At 42.2% G+C, this 21,241-nt stretch overlaps 1 protein-coding gene across 3 annotated transcripts; it reads right to left on the bottom strand.

Annotated features, from left to right (window-relative positions):
* Positions 1-600: 600 nt before the first annotated feature.
* Positions 601-20,910, bottom strand: reep6 (receptor accessory protein 6). 3 transcript variants are annotated; one of them, XM_088907687.1, is made up of 6 exons: positions 20,564-20,910; positions 14,598-14,691; positions 13,251-13,389; positions 10,321-10,489; positions 7,087-7,160; positions 601-1,948 (listed from the first exon to the last, which is right to left on the bottom strand). In XM_088907687.1, exons 1-6 carry the CDS (start codon positions 20,679-20,681, stop codon positions 1,937-1,939), a joined length of 606 nt encoding a protein of 201 aa, XP_088763813.1. In that variant the 5' UTR covers positions 20,682-20,910; the 3' UTR covers positions 601-1,936. The 3 variants fall into 3 exon arrangements, with proteins under 3 accessions (XP_088763813.1, XP_088763814.1, XP_088763812.1); XM_088907686.1 differs by lacking the exon at positions 601-1,948 and adding an exon at positions 3,570-3,715 and having other exon boundaries at positions 20,564-20,909; XM_088907688.1 differs by lacking the exon at positions 7,087-7,160 and having other exon boundaries at positions 20,564-20,909.
* Positions 20,911-21,241: the final 331 nt, after the last annotated feature.

Consider the following 21,241-nt stretch of genomic DNA (forward strand, 5'->3'; position numbering starts at 1 on the left):
ATTCAATTCAAAATACTTTATTCATTCCCTGGGGGGAAATTTAAGACTGTGCAGACTCTGGGCGTGTAGTCGTGGCATCCATGGGCATCTGGGTGTCTTTGCAGGAACAACAGATTAGTATAAGGTATACCCACTAAGGAACTATCACCATCCATCCATCTTCTAACCTCTTCATCCAGTTCAGGGTCACGGAGGACCCAGAGCCTATCCCCGGAAGCAACTGCAGGGTCACTGCAGGGCAGACAGACACAAACACAGACACCAGGGTAATTTTCCCAGAAGCCAACTAACTTACCAGCATGTTTTCAGACTGCGGGAGGAAACTGGAGCACCTGGAGGAAACCCAGGCAAACATGGGGAGAACATGCAAACTCCACACAGGCAGCACCCCAGGTCCAGAAATGAACCAAGGGCTCAGCACCGTCTCACCTGTTTTAATAACCAATAGGTGAAAACCTTCCCAATTGAAAAAGCTTCCATATCACCCTTGCATCCCTTGAAACCTTTATAGATTTTACAAGCAGCATTTTATAAGGTATTAACTGCTAACTGTAATGATGCAAATGATGGGTGTAGATGCTAGTGACAAGACCAAACAAATTCAGTTGTTCACAGGTTTATTGATAGAAATTTTAAAAAAGACAAAATTCACATGTACAAAGAAGAAATTACCTCCCCCACCCCGATAATAAGTACATTAGTGAAGCTCTGATTGAAAATGCCTTCGAGTATGATAAAAATCAATCATTTCAAATACTACTGTGATTTATGACTGTCAGTTGTTGTGGCTGTTTTGTCAATAGTCCTCAACTAGAGAAGCGAAGCTGAAATATGACCAGACGCACAGCTCTCGTGAACTTCAGAAAGAGCTCACGTATCTCACTCAGCTGCCATCACAGTCACGGAGGGAGAAAGAAACCCAGTCCTGGATATAAGATGGGAATGAAAATTCAACAAAACTCAACACAAAAGTCTCCTGCTCCATAATTTTCTGCCCACTGTATTCAACCTTGATACAGATTGAACAAGTGTGGTTCTTCAATCAGACTTACGCGAAGTGGTTCATTGCAGAAGATCACTATCGGTTCACAACTATAGTGCAAATCCCACTACTACCCCAATCGATTACATTTTTGAATCTATAATTCCCGCTCATGTGCACACTGGGCCCGTTTGATTGCATTGATGTACGTATTGTGCACAAAAATTAACTGCCATCAGAGTCCCCCTCAGGTCCCCCCACCTCCTACTAATGAGATGATAGTTTTAGTCGATAGCAAGACTGAACCTGAGCCTTTCCAGATTTCAGTCACTTCAATTCTAATTGTTCCTAACAACCATGAGCTCATCCTCACCACAGTGGTCTGCCATGATTTTATGTGCGATTTTATCCTCTAATCTGCAGGAGAGCTGATACAGCACCAGTCAACATTTGTGTTCCTTGCAGAGGACTTGTGTGCGGTTTGGTACAACATTACAAGAAACAAACACAAGAACAAAAAGGAATGGCAGGTGTAAGGCTCTGTCCAAAACAATGGAAAATGCATAAAAAAACTCAAGTTTAAAATTGCTTGGGTATTGCAAGCAGGAGGCGTCGGTCTTGACTGGAAGCAAAACTATTTTATTCTAAAAGCCAGCACAAAAGTGAATATCACCATACATGTATCAGCCTTGATGAACTTCATGCAGTGGTACACAGTGCTTTAAAGCACGGTGCCAAAGGAGGGTTTGTCTTCTTTCAGATGGCACTCATACTCGTGGGTCAGCAGGCCTTTCTTGTTCAGATGGCATTTTCCTTCTACCACAGGGGGGGTCACGTTGGATCAGATCAGTCGGTTAAGATGAGCAGGAGTCTCCTGGTTCAAGCAGTGGGAGCGGGCGTGTGCCTCTTCACCAAATCACTGGGACTTCTCATGGTTGAGCACGTGATCAACAGCTAGCTTGGAGGCTGGAAGAAGACCAGAATAATAGATACTTAAAAGAAGGGCAATCTAATGAGTAGAAACTAGGACTCAACTAACAAGCCTATGAATCAGCTGTTGCAACTAGTGGAGCTGCTCTCTGAGCAGCACACAACTACAGCAGAGAAGGAAAATGTTCTGCTCGCAGAAAAGCACAGATGTAACTACTAATCCCATCTGGGACCAGTGCAGCACTGCTGTGAGGATCTATATTAGCACAACATGTGAAGCAGTGCTGTCTCCTTTATCAGCAGATAGCTTAACTCTTTCTAACTTTATTTGTGAGACACGCTGGCTTCCCATCTACCCAGTTCCTCCTTCACTTAACCTCTGTAATGATCCGATGAGCTAGTCAGATATAATGCTACTTATAATTCTCTATATCAGCATTAAAATTAAAAGTTGTTCCACTCTACCCTGTGATCAAATGCATCTTTTATACCAACAATTTTAACTGGACATGTTTAATTTTTTAAAGTAATTTAAATCAACTTTAAATCAGTCAGGCTAGATTGAGATCTTGGGTTGCAATGAAAATCCTGGACAGTTACCTAAATTAAACTCCCCTTTTGTATTTCCTCTTTAGAGTTCATGAGTTTAAGAGAGTTCCACATCTTAACCACGTAAGCAAAAAATGGTTAGTTAAAATGGTACATTACATGGTACACTATTTATGATATTCTGTATATTACCTATATTATTCATAAATGCATTTATGAAAACAGGGCTGGAAAGAAAATCTACACAACTCTAAATTAGGCATCCTTGACCACTAAGGTGCTTATTCCAGGTAAGCAGTGATGGCTTGCAGCCTAACCTGAAAGCAAAGGACACAAGGCAGGGCTACACCCTGGATGGGACACCAGTCCATCAAAACACATTCAACATGGGACAATTTAGAAACACCGCTTAACCCAGCCAGCATGCCTTTGTAAGGAAGGAGAACCCGCAGCACCTGGAGAAGACATGCAAACATGGAATAACATGCAGACTCCACAAAGAAGCACCCCAGTCAGGTATCAAACCCAGGACCTAAGAGCTGGGAGGCATCAGCACTAACTGTCCTGCCACCCAAGGGGATGAAGCTTTATTTAAATTGTATAAGCAAATTCCAAGATGCGGAGCCCCTTGCCAGTAAATACACTGTACCACATGGTCTTTAGTCATAACGAATGGAGAACTCATTCTGACCCACACTGACTGCTGCACTCCTGTTTCTCTGGCACCAAAAATCAGCGGTGCAAACAGAAATCTACAATAAATCTTTTAATTTGAGGCTAAGGCAGCGGTAGTGTCATTTCTTCTTGTTCTAGAAAAGGTCATCCATAAAGCTTTTATTATTGAGGTGAATTCATGTGGCTGCTTGTTCAGACATCTTTCAGAATGAAGGAATCAGAAAATGTGTTGAGTGCTGATAAATGAGCTTGGTCTCCATCTAAAAACATGTTGAAATAAAATGTCTTTGAGTTTTGCGATTGCACAAAGCACTGCAATGCAGCATTACAATTTATACAAGACAATGATGTCTAAAACCCTTTGTAATGGGATCTGTGACGGAGTTAACTTGGTGCCAACGTTATGGGGGCATTATTTATATACAGAAGAAACCACAAACAGTGAAATCATCATGGGAGTCCAAAGGTAACCCGATGCCATAAAATTTCCACTTAATTCTTGGTGACCTGAGAGTACAAAAACAAGAGAAGGATGCAAACTTTGTAAAACTTACCTGCTCAGTCTACAGACAGATCAGGCTACATGGGTACAGACATGCAAGGCAGAGAGATGCGACAATGGAAAATATGCTAAAAAATCAAGCACTGGCTAGTCATTTCACTTTAATGGGGTTTAGATACATCAGACATGTCGGCTGATTTCAGAGCCAGTGTTTTTATGTACTTTTCTCATCCTGAATCTGGGCTTCAAGTGAGAAGATACACGTACAACACAACTTACACATGGCCCGTGACTTCAGTCGTGATATAAATGCCCCTCCTCTCAAAACAGCTTGATAGAACAGCGTGGGAGAACAGTAAGTGTTGCAAACTGGTTTGTGCTGAAAGCCCTCCCAGATGCGTGTTCTTATATTTCTAAACACTGCTTGAAAAGCAAGTTTCAAATTTGAAAAGTACACAAAAAGAAACTGAAACCAATACAGCACTAATAGTCCTTAAATATCTTTGAAGGTGCGTCTGTAAGTCCTTTTAGCTTCCAAATGAGATGTGCTTCAATCTTCAAGCCAGGCTCTTTATCCATACAGCAATCAAACTGTTTTATCCAAATGTCCAGACTCATCAGCTATAAATAAGTCAGTTCTCTGTCTTTTCTGCTTTTATTGTTCATCAATTTACAGCGAAAGTATGAAAAAAAGAGAACGCTCACTATAAATTGAAAAAATATTGTTTCTCCATAGCTGTGAATGGAAGGGCTTAAAAACTGCACATATCCAACAAACCTGAAATCAAACAGATTCATGGCCGTGGAATCTAGAAAGAAAAAGTGCTTGTGTAGCAGTGCAGGTCAATATCTGAGCTCCACACAATCCCACTGTGATGCTTCAAACGTGAAAAGATTGACTTACACTAAGTCTTTAAGACCAAAGGGACCCTCATTTGTGGGGAAAAAAAAAGTATTTTATGGTTTGATCTTTTAGCAATAAGGTTGAACAGGGAAGGGCATTGTGAGTGTGTGCAAGGACTCTTTTCAGCTGCAGGGGTCTGCAGATGAGGAAAAGAATGAATACCTGAAGGACCAGAGCTGCCTGAAGGACACGGACCACACTGCTCAGTGGTTTTCTAACTGACCTGCACTGGGTGGGTCTTAAACAACTGAACACCAGCACTGCTCGATATTGTCTGTAGGAACAAGTCCTGCAACTATTCGGATAGTTCAAGAAAAGTACATCAAACTTTGTCCTGCATTGAATTCTGATAAAGTCTGGCAATTAGTTTAGTTTTTTTTTTACATTTTCTGTAAAAACCTGCTGTTAAAGATGGGCAACACCTGTAATCTGTGGATGAATCAGGGAAGGAATCTCTTCCTCTAAGAAAACTGGTCCTTGAGAGATCAAGAGTGCAGAGATTTCAGCCCCTGATTCTCTCTGAATTAATTTAACAAGCCACCTGTTGAATTGATCAATGTGGCATTGCTCCTCAGCTCCTGTCACGTCCAATTAATGTCCCTAACGAGACAGAAACTGGGCCAAACTAATCCCTATTCCTGCTTAGGTTTCCAAACACATGAAATGTTTTAATCTGCTAACATCTCCAGCTAACAGCACAAAGTAATTTGATATTCAAGCCCCAGGAGAACAATTAAAAAAAGTTCAGAGAAAAATCTCACCAGCAGCAGAAAATACCCCCCACAGCAAGCCTGCGCATCTTTGCTTTCAAGCAGAACTAGAAGTAAAGGCTTTTCCTTCCCATCAGTGGCATTATAATAATAGTTTCTACAAAGAGAGAATATTGATGTAATGACCTTGACACAGATGTCTTGTAGAGCTCAGGCTATTTTAATTCCCTAATTCTTAATGACGTGAGAGTGGCAGCTCTGCTTCATTTCCTGATCTCTGGGGTTTACCCATATTCCAGATTTTCTTTATCTGATGGCTTGAGTGCATGACAATGCCTATGCTATGCCATTGCACAGACCAAAAGCTGGCAGCAGGTGGCGCTCCTAATTTTACATTATCCACTGCCAGACACCTTCTTGAGCCAGAAGAGAAATTATCAGGATTGAGCCATTTAGTCTTACCCACAGACATTGAGAAACTCTGGGAGCTTCAGCAGTTAAGTTGGGTTGTCATAGGAAGTTTACCTTAGTAGCTTTGTGACAATCCTTCCAAAAATCATTATTTCTAAAGCTGCACATTACAGATGTCACCTTTTCTAGAAAAATAAATATCTTAACTAGAGCTTGCTTTAAAGAATAGACATTCAATGAAATGAATGGGCAGAGGTGTCAGTAACATTTAAAATTGAATATTGATCACACTGAATGAATTGCCTACTTTGTAGGTACGACGTGCCATGCGTTCCAGTGTGAGGAGTATGAGAAACAGCTGAGACAGGGCTCTGTTTCTGGGAAGCAGCTTGGAGGCGAAAAGCACTATGCGAGGCGTTGTTTGAAGGTATTTGCTTTGCCACACACCTGTGTGGCCCTGTGCTGTGTCACATCTGACGCGCTCCCATGGGGGAGCAGCAGGTGCAGAGAGAGGTGAGAGCACACAGCTTCTCAAGAGCAGGCAGGGGCGGGGAGAGGGTGGAGGGCCGACGACAATGAATTTAAACACCTGATGAGCATGAAGATTCATAACAGGTATGCTGAGCTGATCACAAGCTTTATTAGTTATTATTAGGGAAATTAACAGAAAAACTATCCATACCCAGGCAGGAATAACGTCTGGGTTAAGCTATGCTGTTAAAATGAACATTCAAAGCATTTTGATGTTATGCAAAATAATTTCTCCCATTTTTTCACCTCCACATAAAACTCATTCAGAATCTCAAAGACAAAATTTCAAGAAAAAAATAATTTTGGGCCCTTCTTCCACACTGGAACACTCTCTCACTTGTCAGGAATCTTCACATGCTTAGGACCTCTCAATAAGTGCGGAGCAAATTCTGTTCTTAAGCAAAAATCCACCTGTTCCAGACACTGTTTCCACCTGCGACAGCTCTGTCACATAAGTGCCTGGACTTTCCAACTCCGCAGGAACCCCCAGCAGAAAACAAAATCACATGATCTTCTATTAGGAGATTATACACTATTAGGAGGCTTATCTTTTCAGAAAGTCCCCCTCTTCATGTTGGCGTTTTCAGGACAACGCAGTTCTTCCATCAGCAGACGATGATGGGGGAACCAGATTTGACTGTTTCAGTTTTGCTTGGTACACATCATCTCACGCAGTTCAGTGTCAATTACTGCAGCTACCTTTAGGATTTTGTCAAACTACACCTGTGGGTCTCTGGAGTCGGAATGGCGTGGGGATCCCCCGACGCCGAGTTAATCGTGCAGTATGTGCTCTGGCAACAAGGTGCTGGAAAGCTCAAGCCGGCCTCTAGACAGAAGCTGCAGTCACATGAGGAGGAGGGGGGAGGGAGTCAAGGAGCAGTTAGTTACATACAGACGTGCTGGGCAGCTCTTTAGGGCCTGCCTCCGGGGGCAGAAGGGTCTTGCTTTGTACCAGTGTGTGCAGGACTGCAGCCGGAAGAAAAACGGAAGAAGAAAAGAGAGCTGGTAAGTATTTAAGCGAACATGCGGTCACACATTAAGGCCTAGATTAACAAAAACATTGGAGCAGCCTGCTGGGCACAAATTGTAATTGCACTACAGTGCTTAATGGCAGGGCTCGTCCTCGCAAGGCAAGGGGTCTCTGGGAAATAATACATGACAATTTTGCACTGATCTCATTAGCGGGCAGGTTGAAGGTTTGATTTCAGCCAATACTAAAGTGCAAAGCAGGCTGCTCTAGAATTTACTCTTCAGATGAAAGCCGTGAGACATTTGAAATTGAAGGGAACTCAGTAAAAACATTCATTACAAGTTGCTGCAATCTGCATTAATCTCAATATTTTCAGTCACCAGACAATCACCAAATGGTCTATTAGCAACCAAAATGAGATAACTTCACTCCGTTTTATCTAGAGGTGTTGGAGATTGGATTCCATGAGATGACACGGCAGTATGGGCTAAGACACAGGCAATAATATTTCAATCTCCCTCATCACAGCGACTCTTTATACTTACAGGACAAGGAAAAAACAGTAGAGAGTACAGAGAAGACAGACAATTAAAATGGTCATTATCATTACTGGGTATTAAAGCAAAATAGGCTCTCTCTCACAAAAGCAATTATCCAGCAATTATTGCAACCTCTGATGTTTTAATTGCATGGCCTAAAAGCATGTTAAAGTAGATTATTCAGGCAGGCACAATACAATAAGCATACAGCTCTAGTCTGCAATGCTCCATCTTGCTGCACTCTCTGGAGATTTCAAGTGCTAGCTTTAGAAGTACCACTTCAGGAACAACTAAGCAACATGTTTAGCTGAAGATTTTAAGGAAGGGATAAAATAAATTATTAACATCAGATAACAAAAGAAAATGGGATATCAGCAATTTTATTTCAGGTCTTTTAGCAGCTTTTTACACGGAAGCTGAACATAGAAAAGACACAGGAGTTTAGCTTCTGCTTAGTTCTGTAACTTTAGCTTGCCATTTCAGGTCCAGATTTCCCATCGGACATCTGACAGTGCAAATGTTTACTCCAAGATTCAGTTCTTGGCACGAATGTGATTTGGTTTTACAAAGCAAAGCCATTCGCAGGCATTAAAATGGTGGATTCCCCAGTGTGCCTTCAAATGAGGGTTAAATATGCAATTAGTGCATATTGGAGAAAAGTCCCAACAATAATCTGTGACTGGTTATAAAGAGAATCATTTAATTTAAAAAATACCACGTTTCCATTAATATTTGAGAGTTGTCAAATACTTCGGCTCACTGGTGTGTGGCGTATTTTTTAATTGAAGCCAAGAAGGGGAAACGGAAAGGCTTGTTTTTCACGAGCTGCAGACATTTCAGAGCATAATTAGAGGCTGTGTTTACATTGTGTACACTCACCTCCAAAATAATGAAGAAAAGGACAAGCAGCTACCAGCTTTTTAAAACAAAGGAAGAATTCTGAACCAAATTGGCTGGAAATAAAGAGTAAATACTGCGAGAGCAAAATACTGAAAGAAGCACCAATACAACTTATTTTCTTGTAAATGTTACTGATCGATGTGGAGAAGCACAGTACCACACAATTGTGCTCATTTAAGGCTTATGTAAACACCAACTGTAAATAATGTGATTTATATAGGACATCAATTAAAATCCAGTTGACACACTGCAAGGTGAGCTGTTCTTTAGGAAAGCAGCTTTAGTCTTAATTTTCAAGGGCAGTGAAAGAGAGCAGGCAGGCCTAGTTCATTAAACTTTAAAACCACTTTACATTTGCGTGTTTGCTTCTTACAAGAGAAGAATCCATAATTTAACAGACAGCAGATGAAACTGCTTTCATTTTGAAACCATACTGCTTTTTCCCTTTTTCAAGATTGTGGTAAACAGGGCTTGGCAGAAAACAGCTCATTGTTTATGCTAATCCTGAACCACACATGTCACACGAAACCATAAAGCACTCCGGGGTATAGAGAGAAAACAAGATCCCACTTAGGTTTTACATATAAGATCCCAAACTCTCTTCTGCACCATTTTTCCACACAGGAGAACATATTTACAATTCGAGGGCATTTTGTGACAAATCAGATTCTAAAAAAAATTAAGGAAAGCAACAGGCCCAGTTAAGCCCAGCAAGAGCACTACCCCTAACTTCTCCTTTTCATAGTTCTGTGTACCAACCACATTTGTGCCTGGCTAGTCATTAATACCACAGCTGGAGAGGATAACTTTATATACAATAGAAAAGACCTTGCTTGTGTTGGACTGCAGACAAACGTGTCTTCCACTCTCCTCGTTCTGGAGGATTTTCGTTCGCATATATTATTATTGTGTTTAAACCAAAGATGCATTTGAGATGGCAGTTTTCAACCTGCAAAGAAATACTGTACCCCAGAGCTCTGCTCAGCGTTTAAGCAATAATAAGTGGATGGAATGAAAATGTAAAAAAAGGTCACAAGGTCAGAGAAGGTTTTATTGCATAGCTCGTGAGAATTGTTAGCAGATGACTGTTTGATAGAAGCTCTTGGGGTCCAGGGAACTGGCTTCAACCACATGGCAACAATGCTGGATCCAGTCACCTGCTGCTCTCTGTGTAAAGGGGTCCTTTATATTTTCTATCATAAAAGTAGCCCCTCACCACCTCCATTTGTGACCCTGGCTTTAAGTCAGTTCCCTCTTTCTACAAAACACAATAGCTGACAGTGACACATCTTGCAGGTGCCCAAGACTGGATCACTGCAAGACACTGCCAGTGTCGCAGCTCGGCCACTGAACTACCACACAAGTGCTACACAGGAACCCAAGTTACAAAGGATGGATGTCTGAATGGCCTCTTATCTCGTTTTGTAATTAGTAGCTCATTGATCCAAGGATCTCATCAAGCTGTTTCTTGAATGAAACCAGGGTACCGGCTGCAACAAGATTGTGGAGGAGCTTGTTCCACACTCCTACCAGCCTCAGTGTACAAAAACGCTCCCTGTCCTGACGGGAGGATCTCATCCAGCCTTTGACCTCACCAATACGGTTGGGTGGCTTGGGCCACACCCCCACAAGCCTCTGGGGAGAGAAGCGCGCTCTCGGTTCGGGATGCACCGTGTTGCTCATAGAGCCAGCGGACACGCGGGGCCCCCGGCCGTACCTTCGCGGGTGACGTTCTCCGCCGCGTTGATGGCCTTCCCACTCAGGTCGTTGACCACGCTGTCCACGGAGGCCTGGTGCTTGAGGAAGAACGGGCGGACGAGACGCGTGTACAAGATCTGCGACCCGTTCCAGCTCACTGGGGCCATGCACCACAGCAGGAAGATGCACTGAGAGGAGAGAGAGGAGAGGAGGGGGTTACAGCCACAGAGAGAGAACAGGGAGAGCGTGGCCACGGACCACACACTGGGAAGCAGGATCAAGGGGAAAAGGCAGGAATTTGAAGGGTATGAGCCAAGGAGTGAACACTGGGAAATGGGATAATGAAAAAGCAGCAGGAACTGGTACAAGGAGAAGAAAATACACTTGCAGAGCACATGATTAAGACCACGGAACAAAGAAGTGTAGAGCAGACAATCTTACAGAGTCAGCGTATAATCAAAAAATAATGTGCTTCTTTCCTTAAGCCAAAAGGTAAACAACAGGACTGAGCCACTACCTGACCCGTAAAACATTACCTAATAATTCATCCTTAAAATGTTTCATGCCAACAGGAATCGTTAAAACAAAATCAGTCTCACACTGAACATGCTAATTGCATATTGGATACATCACTGCACATCGCCTGGCGAACCATACATGAATAAAGAGGCATATTTTGCATTGTATGTGTGGCAGATGCCACAATCAGTGTCAACAATGATCAGCGACTGCTCATACTGTATTTATGGGGTTTATTTGTATCAGTGCAGCTCGAAAAAGAATTGTTCCTTTAGCAGGAGCCAATTCCAACAAAAATGTTTAATGACAATCTGAGTCTCAAAATAAAAACAAGGCCTTATCGAGAACCTAACCATTCTCATCTAGCAATCCACCCACTGCATTAGGCTCGTTTCCACTTAAAGTCACACCCACCGAACATTTAACAGGAGAATGCCAAAATAACACTGAGAAAGAGATTTATTTGGAAAGTAGCGATTAAACCATTGTTACTTTGAGTTCTGAAAGCTTGGTATTTCTATAGGTGGAATGCTTTTTTTTTTAAACTAGAGCAGCCCAGACAACAGCTGTCATTAACGGTTGTGTGCACACAAAGGTCTTGGGTTTGCTCCTGTCCAGCACCTGTCACCAGCTCCGTTTCTGAGAAACAGCGCAACACCGAGTAGAATTTCCTTAGAACAGTTCTCATGTAAAACACTGCGCCTCCACAAGCAGTCTGTATAATTGCCTATTATTTTATTCACAGCTGTTTATCAAGGATATCCCAGAGGGATGTTTCACAGATTTATTTTACTTAGTTTTACTTTAGTTTTGCCAACTCTCATGTCTACCCACATCTTCCCAGCTGAATAGTTGTACAGAACAGTAAGCCATAAACAGGCCAGCCTAACAAGATGGCTCCTAAACACGGTACAGTACATACTGACTTGGTAATATGGAGGATCTTACATACTACACAAAACAGTAGCCAAAGACTCCCTTAAACTGTCTGTAAGGAGGCACAGCACACAGTCTGGTCAGGTTCATTTTCATAATCCCCCTGCTATACTGCTGCTGGTACCAGTGCCTGATCTATTCTGCCTTAATTTATGGCCATGTGGCAGAACCAGATGAAAGCTTAAGAGGTGAGGACTAGAGTGAGGAAGAGTGAAAGCAAAATGATACACAACACAAGCAGGAGGCCAGATGGTTAAAATACAAGGTTTATCACCAGGACGGTCCTGGTTCAGGAACTGGCTCTTCTGCTGCCTCACTGCACTGTGGATGGAGAACCATGTGTTTGCACTCCCAATTGAATTTTGTGAATGGGAATAATTGTGAAAATTTGTCCTTAGAAAATTAATTCCTTGTGTAATGGCGTGCTCATACAACACATTCTGTGAAGAGAGTTTTTGTCTTCAGTTTCTCCTGTGCTGCTGTGTCCTGCCCCCAGGCCATGAGTCTGTGTCATGAGCTGTGACTGCAGGGTATGGTTCTGCAGTTCATGAAACAAGCACTTCCGCAGAAATACCCGTGTTATCACTGTTAAACATTGCAGAAATAGTGTCAGGATATTTATTGTATTTTTAATGAAAATGAATACCGTGAATTATTTTCCTCTGTAAATGCCCCTATAAGGCTCTGCTTCACACCCAAAGAAGGCTATACAGCCGAAACGTCTTCTCTTTTCAGCACGGAATTTATTTGTTCCTTTGCAGCATATGCATGCTGATACAGCTCCCTACTTGAACTATACTTAATGCAGTACTACTCTACTATAATAAAGTTTAGTAACAGTAATATTTTGTCTATAGTAATAGACAAGAAAGTTAATTAAATATACTCACTCCCTCTCGCACTGACACTCACCAACTTCCTCTCTTGCCCCCTGTGGTTAATCTCATTCTCTTTCTTCTTCTAATTTCTTTTATTATCCTCTCAGTGGGAAATATGAGAACTAAGAATTTAGGGACCCACAGAGGTTTTTATTTTGCGTTTCTTTCATTTTGCAACACAACACTCAAGTACAGACATTACTCTCATGATAGAGTGCTGACACAGCTTTTGTGTCCACACACAAAGCACATCTAACACTTTCCTCATGGAAACCGCAGAACTAAAGCATCACCCATGATGCCCTGCTACCGTACATAAGCATGTTACCTCACGTACCCCTGCTGTGCCTCTACTACAGTAACCCATGCAGGTCGGGTACAGCAGGTCTGCGGGATGAAGATGTGCATGTATGCTCCTACTGCACAGACAAGGAACAAGCGATTCTGGTCCTCGAATGCGGAAAAAGCGGTCACTAATGACTTTGCGAGAATAAGCAAATTTGCGAATGTCCATCTCCGTCATATCAATGATTTACCGTACCACCCAAATGAAATAGTAACTTTCTGCAAAACGATTTGGGGCTGGAAAAAATCAGACCCTCTCTCCTCTCCTTACCTTTAATGCGTAGTAAAAGGGAAACCAGTAGAGAAAGATGTCGGAGAAGAACTCCGCCACGCTGAAGATGCCGTACACCACCCAGTACGTCAGCCACTTTGTGTCGTCCTCCTTGTTAGCACTCTCGATGGCCTTGATCCTGCGAGAGGAGAGGGGGGCACCGAGGTCAAAGCTGGCAGGAGGAGCAGCTGCTTCACTGGGGGCAAACCCGCAGCAGGCAGGACTCGCAGTGTCCAGAACAAGGAAGAAGCCTCCTGTCCTCCCTGCGTCTCCAGATCCAGAGAAGCCTCTGCAGAAGGTTCAGGTACCTGTGAAGAATGCCCCCCTCCCTCAAGAGGCTTCCTGTGGAGCTCCACTGTAACACCAGGAACACCCCACTGGGTGGAGAGATCCTATATCAGGCTATGGGAGAATGGTTGGGAATCCCCCAGGAGAAGGGGAATCTGTTGTGGAGGAAAAAGATGTCTGGTTCTCCCTACTCAACACGCCTCTGGCTGCAAACCTCCCCTGGACAAGTGGACTGACAATGGATGGACAGATGGATGTCTAACTAATCCCTGTTCTTGTATTCAGCCTGTGGTGTAGGTAGGACCAGAGCACCTTGACTTTCCACACAACTATAACCCCAAACCCCCTCGACTTTGGGCTTCATCACCAGAAGCTGCATCAGTCCTCCATCCCACGCCTTCACTCTGCTGTTGCCATGTGAACAGAGCTTGAAAGGGCATGCATCAAAGAGCACACGCATGCCACCTTGTGCGTAGAGCCGAGTGACGTCTGGTACAGTAGGGTCTCAGCATTTGAGGGTGTTTGGTGCAGAGAACCATCACGAAAATTCACACATAGTCACGTCCACCCCTATACCATTGCATAATGTATTAAAGTATATAGCCTTTGAATTTAATATACAATTAACATTGATCAACTAAAAAACTAAGTAATCACAAACTTAGAGTCACCGGCTAAAATAAACAAATCCATCCTCTGTGTCCATTGGATACCTGTACTCTGTGTCTCCCTCCATGATTAACATGCTCTACAGAAATGAAACTGGTGGTTGTGTGCGTTTTTCTTGTGAATGCTTTCATAAAGCTTTTTTATTGTCTACAGTGTCGAGGGAATAAATAGCCCAGACATCGCTGGTTCCAGCTGCAGTGCACAACTAGCTGAGTGACTCCAGAGGTGGGAGGCCTAGTGTGGACAAGGACTTCAGGAGCTTGCCAGGTAACAGTGTCCCCTGGGGGCTTGTATTTCTGCATGTCAAATCATGCTCTAAAGTGAAGGCTTGATATTCAAACTAGACAGACAATCCTGATAGACTAATGAAACGGGAAAAATTGTACTTACGAGAAATAAGCAGGATACACAAATCCTATTAAATTGCAGAGCAAGGAGGCTCCATAGCCAAAAATCAAATACAGGCCAGTGAAGGAGATTGTACCTGTAAATGAAGCAGAAAACTTGAATGAGTACTGAAATTATCCAAAAATACATATTCGAATGACCGCAGCACTCATCACTGATTAAAAACATCTTCCTGTGCTCTTCCATGTCCAAAAACATAGTGGTAGGTTAATTGGCTTCTGGGAAAAGTGACCCTTGTGTGAGTGCATGGGTGCTCGTATCTGTGCGTCCCATCCAGGGTGTACCCTGCCTGGCGCCCACTGCTTGCCAGGATAGGCTTCTGCTCCTCCAAAGAAGCGGCTAGAAAAGTTTGTTTGAATGAAGCCAGGGTACCATTTCCATAACATGACTGAGTGGTTTATTCCATGTTGTGGAAGGCTAAGCAACATTGTTACTTTGCCTTTGCCTTTAGTAAAGAACTGATAACCACACCTGTAGCAGCTTAATTCTTATTCCTTTGTTCAGGTTCCGAATGGCAATTTTTCTGCCGTTAATGTATTCTTTGTTGCCCACGGCACATCCTGCTGCAAAGCTGCAGCTCACAAAAGCTGAAATAGATCCAGCTGCTGAGAAGTGAGTGAAACTGCTGAGCTCCTTGTTACATTCTCTCCAAGATATCATGCACTCGTTGTGCACATGTTTCTAGCAAACACTTTCATAAACCTTTTCATTGTCTACAGAGCCAAGTAAATAAAAGCGATTCCTACAGGATATAAACAAGGATAATGAGCAGATAAGCAAATAAGACAGGCATAAACCAGGCACTCTCAAACATCCAGGCGCTCTCACAGAGCGGTGCGTACCGTACGGTAATTTGTGCCTGCCCTCACCTGGCTCAAGACATAAAGGCTTGTGCTGCACATTGACAGTATTTAATACAAACTCAGAAGTGACGCAACTGAGTCTGTCTCATGAACGTTTAGCAGGTACTTTTGTGTCCCATGTGGACATTTAAAAAAAAAATCAAGCCCGATTCTGCAAAATTATTTTTTTTCTTCACAACCTCCTGAAAGATTTCAACACCAAAATACACCTTTGTTTTCCAAACCAAACTAACTGGCTTTTCCTGTCTTATGAACAATTTTTTTGTATTTCCTCAAGCTTGCCCTCATTGCCCTCTGAACTTCTCTACTGGCCCTCATGCAAATAGAGTCTCCCACAAGCTTGTGTTAAATTGTGCCTGTTGCTGGGTGGGTTTTTCTGTTAAATGACCATCACATTTCCTAGATCTGGAGCTGACCCCTAGAATAATTATTTTGGATTTTTGACATCTGAAATTTTCGAGGTGCAGCAGGGTCACAGCACGTTATTTTAGTAAGTGCACTGAAGAGTTATTCAACAACAGCTACAATTTTATTTGCATAAGCAAATCATATCCGTTTTTCATTCTTTAAAGTGGGCAGTGTCAGTACTCTCTGTTTTGTTAATCTTTCAACTCCTTATTCTGTTTCTTTTATTGTCCTGAAGTTTAACATCACCAACCTGTCTTCCACTGTGTGCATGTTCAACTCCAGAGAAAAACAAGATAATTAGTGCCTTAAAATTAAGAAGATAGATCTCTGGATACCACTACATATTACATTTCCTGGTTTGGCCCCCAAACACAGCAACTTGATTTGGACCTCTTGTGACATCCAAATGGACAAATCAATTTAAAAATCTATTACAAAGCAGGAGAACTAGTTATGCGACACCTGATTCGTCTTCAGAAAGACCACAGTAAGTGTGTTCATCACATAGGTGCTCAACTCCAGGCCTAGAGGATCAGAAAACAATATTGAAAGGACTCTGGTCCATCACAGGGGATGTCTTCACAGCAACGCAACACAATTAACAATCAGGACAACTGATCAGCTAAAAGAAACTGATCCAGAACTGTAGAACAGAAACATGTATGCTACAATGATAAAGGTCCCCATTCAAACATCCCAATCAAATCCAGCCAGACTTTTACAGAAGTCAGTAGGAACACGTGGGAGCCCAGCACCAGTTATCCTGCAGGCAGCTGTGGTATACTATGCAGCACTAGGGTGCTGGTGCTGCCTGGAGCCCATTATTTTTCATTAGAAAGCATGCTCTTCAAGATGAATGCATGTCTGTTCAGTGAAGGAACAAATAACTGGCTTTCAAACAATATGACACTATATACCACCATGTGAGTCACCGAATGTTTAAGCAACTAGTCTGTAACATTTCCTGTCACTATCTTATTCTGAAAACTTTATAATGTAAATAAAACTTTCATAATGCTCCATGAAAGTCTTAATAAAAGACAAAGAAAATTCAAATATATCTTATCTTTTTGTGTTCTTTCAATCAGGTTACTAAAAGAAAACGATTCAACAGTAAATATCTTCATGTAAGTATGTGAAGCTCAGATGGCTTCTTCTTGATCAGCAATGACTTCAACTAGACCTTTCTGTAACTGTTTATCAGCCTCTTGCACTGACTTCCTGAATGTTGTCCCATTCGTCCTTGTAGAACTGTTTCAAATTGGCGACATTTGAGAGTTTCCTTGCATGTTCAGCTTGCTTCAGTTGATGAAGGGATGGTCTAACATTCTCACCCAGGCGTTGCTCATACAATTCATGATTCCATCAATGAAGGCAAGCGGCCTCAAAGCATGATATTCCCACCACCATGCTTGATGACTGGAAGAGGGATCTTCTATTGGCCGGTTGTTTATCAGTGTGGTCAGAAAGTTCAGCTTCTGATCTTCTCTCTGCCCAGTGACCTTTCTTCTCCAGTAGTCTTGTGGATCGCCCAGGAGCTCTTTAGTCAGCTTGAGATGGGTGGTAGTGTACTTTGTAGGAAGCAGTGGTTTCTTTCTTGCTGTCCTTCCATGAAAACTGTTCCCACTCAGTCTGTTCCCGACAGATGAGCCATGAGTACTTACATCAGCCACAGAAAGAGAGCCCTGCAGATCTTCAGCTGTTTCTCTGAGGTTCTTTGTGACTTCCTAGATGATTTTTCTGGTTATTGTGGTAGGTTAACCTGTCCTGGGTAGGTTGTGAATATTTTCCATTTGGAGACTAGGTGTCCAATAGTGGATGGGTGGGGCCCCAAATGTTTAGAAATGGTTTTGTAACCACTTTTAGAGTGATGAGGTATTTTTTTGGGATCCTTTGAGATCTATTTTTGATTGTGGCATGACATTTCCACTAACTTGCATGATAAAGACCAGACTCACACAGTTTCTGTCCATTATAAACAGGAAGGGCATGATTTCCTAAACTCAGTCCTTGTTCACTTGTTACCTAATTATTAAACATATGTTTCTAATTACCCCTTTCATTAAGCTAAGTAAACTAGGGATACATTTACACATACACTGTTCTTATTCATATTTGTACTTCATACCCCAACATTACATTGGTAAATATAGTAAACACAAAGCATTTTGATTTATGAAAAGACCACAGTTGACTTAACTGGTGTATCACAATAAGAAATTGTATTTCCCACAATTAATATTGGGAGTTCACAAACATTTTATCTGCACTTTACAGCTTCATGTTTCAATGTTTTGAATGAAGGGATGTTCTAGCATCACAGTCTATAAAACACAGTCTTAAAATAGTGTTAATAGATAATATGGCCATAATCTACTGCAAAGTGTCCCATGCATAGCAAACCAGTTTTAGTCAGGCTAGGAATTGGTGAGGCACAATGTTTCTTTTTGCTGGAGAGTCCTGTGGCAGATGGCACAGAGTAGCTTTTCACCCTGCAGCACAAACGTCACTAAGCTATTTATAATATTTGTAATACTGTGTCCCAGATCAACACCAATATCCATCAGACCCACAGTGAGGAATATGTAGCACAACTAAAGAGTGGAAATCAAAAAATATATTGAGCTTCAGCTTTTGAATTGGATTAAATACTGAAGATTGTGTTCATCTCTTTGGAAAAAAAACCCATTGGAACTCAACTATCCATTCATTTTCTAACTGCTTTATCTAACACAGGGCCGTGGGGGAGCTGGAGTCTATCCCAGCAGGCAACGGACACAAGGCAGGGCACGCCCTATGGGACAGCAGTCCATCACAGGCACAAACACTCACACACACGGGCTAAAATACTCAGAAGCCAGGTAACCTATCAGCATGTCTTTGGACTGTAGGAGAAAACCGGAGCACCTGGAGAAAACCCACACAAACCCAGGGAGAACATGCAAACTCCACGCAGACAGCACCTCAGGTCTGGAATCGAACCCGGGGCCCCAGTGCTGCTGACCAGTGTGCCACTTTGCCAATCTAATCTGAACTATCCTGATTAAAAAGACGTTTTTGCGGCAGGTTCAGAATCCAAGGGACCAAACTACCAAATCTCAAGAAGAGGGATTATCCATGCTTAGCCACTAACAGCAACAGCAAACTGTAAAGCAAACATGTAGGAGGCTCAGTAATCTCAGTAATCAGAAGCATCAGGCTGACAGAACTAACAGAAAACACTGATTGTGAACAACCATGAACTGAGATGAACACATCTTTACTCTGAACCTTCCCATGACAGAGTAACCTTCAAGTATTCTGTCTTGTGTTCATTTGATACACAACTATTTTAATTTAAAAATAGCCCTGGGACCAGCTGTCAGCATGGAGAAGTCAACTTATATACAGTTCAGGTTGCTAGTCATGGGGCAACTATAGATGGCTCCAACCATCACTAGGAGACAACAGTTATTTTAAGATGGGAGTCACTCTGTCAAAGGGACTCTTTAGAAATAGTTTTTTTCTGTTATAATTTTAAAAATCCCTTACCGTCTCCCTTTATCAGGGCAGAAAACACAAAAATAAGAAAGTCCTCCAAGTTCTGGTTTAATTTCAAATTTATGCATATGAACTAGCTGATTCTACTGAGATGTCTGAGATAGTTTTATGTGTTACCACACCACTTTTTGGATTATGGAAGACTAAAGCAACTATCGGTGCAGTGAGGCGATGCTACTTCGGAATACAAAAAAAAGTCGCTTGAGGGTGACTTAAAATACGTGGAATATTTGCACGGCTTGTCGGATTGCATGCGAAAAGCGCAGGTGTGTCGCTCTGTCCAGCTCAGCGCAGGCACAGGACACCGAACAGGCTGCTGAAACTGATAGCTCACGTTCAAGATTATGTTACAAATAACCCGCGGCCCGAGGAAGGGAAGTTGTATTGCATAATTTAACATGCATTTGACGATATCTTACTGCTCGGTTATTGGCATTCAACAAAACAGTTCTTATACAACATTATTGTATAATAATGTTGTCATTATACTAATAGCCTGCCGTTGAGAAGGTACAAATTCATTAAGAGGTATGTTTTCCAACACCTTAGGTTGTTACATGTTTCCACTCAATCATTTTAACTGAAACTTAATTGTACTTATAGTATTATGCTCTATCGAAAACGGATCAATCAGAAGGTAAATGGAGATTATTAAAATTAATAAAAGTTCAAACATCTTGAGAGGCATAACGACCAAATCTCTCAAAGGGACCAAAGGAGTACATACAGTACTACAATTCGTAATGAACAAGGATTACATTTCGGAAATTGCTATGAGATTTAATTCAGCAGTCGGGCACTTAATTCCAGTTAAGAGCGGCATAGAGATTAACCTGAGCCTACCGCCATTTACATTCACAAACGCAGAAGAACCACCGTTTACTGAAACTAGAACGTTTCTTCTACTCCAGCAGATGGTCGGGCTACAGCAGCGTTGTCGGACCGAACTGAAGTTTTAGGTTGTTTTTTTATACTCAAAAGGTCTTTCCGCGATATTCAACAGTGAAGTGCCATTATCAATTTTCACCACAGCGACAATTTAAGAAAAATACCAAAATGAAAATAAAACTCACTAAAATATTCAGCCACGTTTCGTGCAAGGTGAAGGGTAGTGCGTGCATATGGATGGTGACTCACCTGTCGCCAGATAACGTTTCTTAATTCCGGTTTTCTCCTCGATCTTCCCCAGGCAGTCGGTTACAAAGTTCTTCTCGTTCAGAAACTTCTCAAAACGGTCTTTCAGTTTGGCAAACATGGTCGAACGCAACAGGTTTTTTTTTTGTCTCTAAATCGACATCTGCAAACAAGGACCGCCAGAGAGGATAGAAACGGAGAATGCGAAAGGCTAAGAACTGTTTCCTTTCCGATTATTTCGGGAATGTGAAATCTTCAATTTCGCTGACTGGACTAGCACTCTGCCCCGGTCCTTCAATCCGCTTTGTGACCGAGCTGCCACTCAGTGCGTCACGGCCGGAGGAGGGGGGTTAGATTGTCAGCTGACACGCACCCGCAGCAGGTGCCCAGGTGAGAGAGCAGGTGTAGGACAAGGGTAACGTTCATCAGCCAGACGTCATTACAGAATGCAATAGAGCTTTCGAGTTATAGTTTACTTGTAACAGACTTTGATGTGTCGGAACTGATATACTCCTAGTCTAGGATGAAAACGTAAAAGTTATTTACAGACGTCAAACGTTTTAGACGAACTTTTAGTTCTTAAAACCCATCTGTATTTCCCAACACGTAATTCAGTTCTGATATACCGTACATGACTTTTATCTCGATACGCATTCATATAGGTCTCTGGTATAATTTCTG

The sequence above is a fragment of the Atractosteus spatula genome, chromosome 28, assembly GCF_055471065.1.
Source record: "Atractosteus spatula isolate fAtrSpa1 chromosome 28, fAtrSpa1.hap1, whole genome shotgun sequence".
Classification (NCBI taxonomy): Eukaryota; Metazoa; Chordata; class Actinopteri; order Semionotiformes; family Lepisosteidae; genus Atractosteus; species Atractosteus spatula.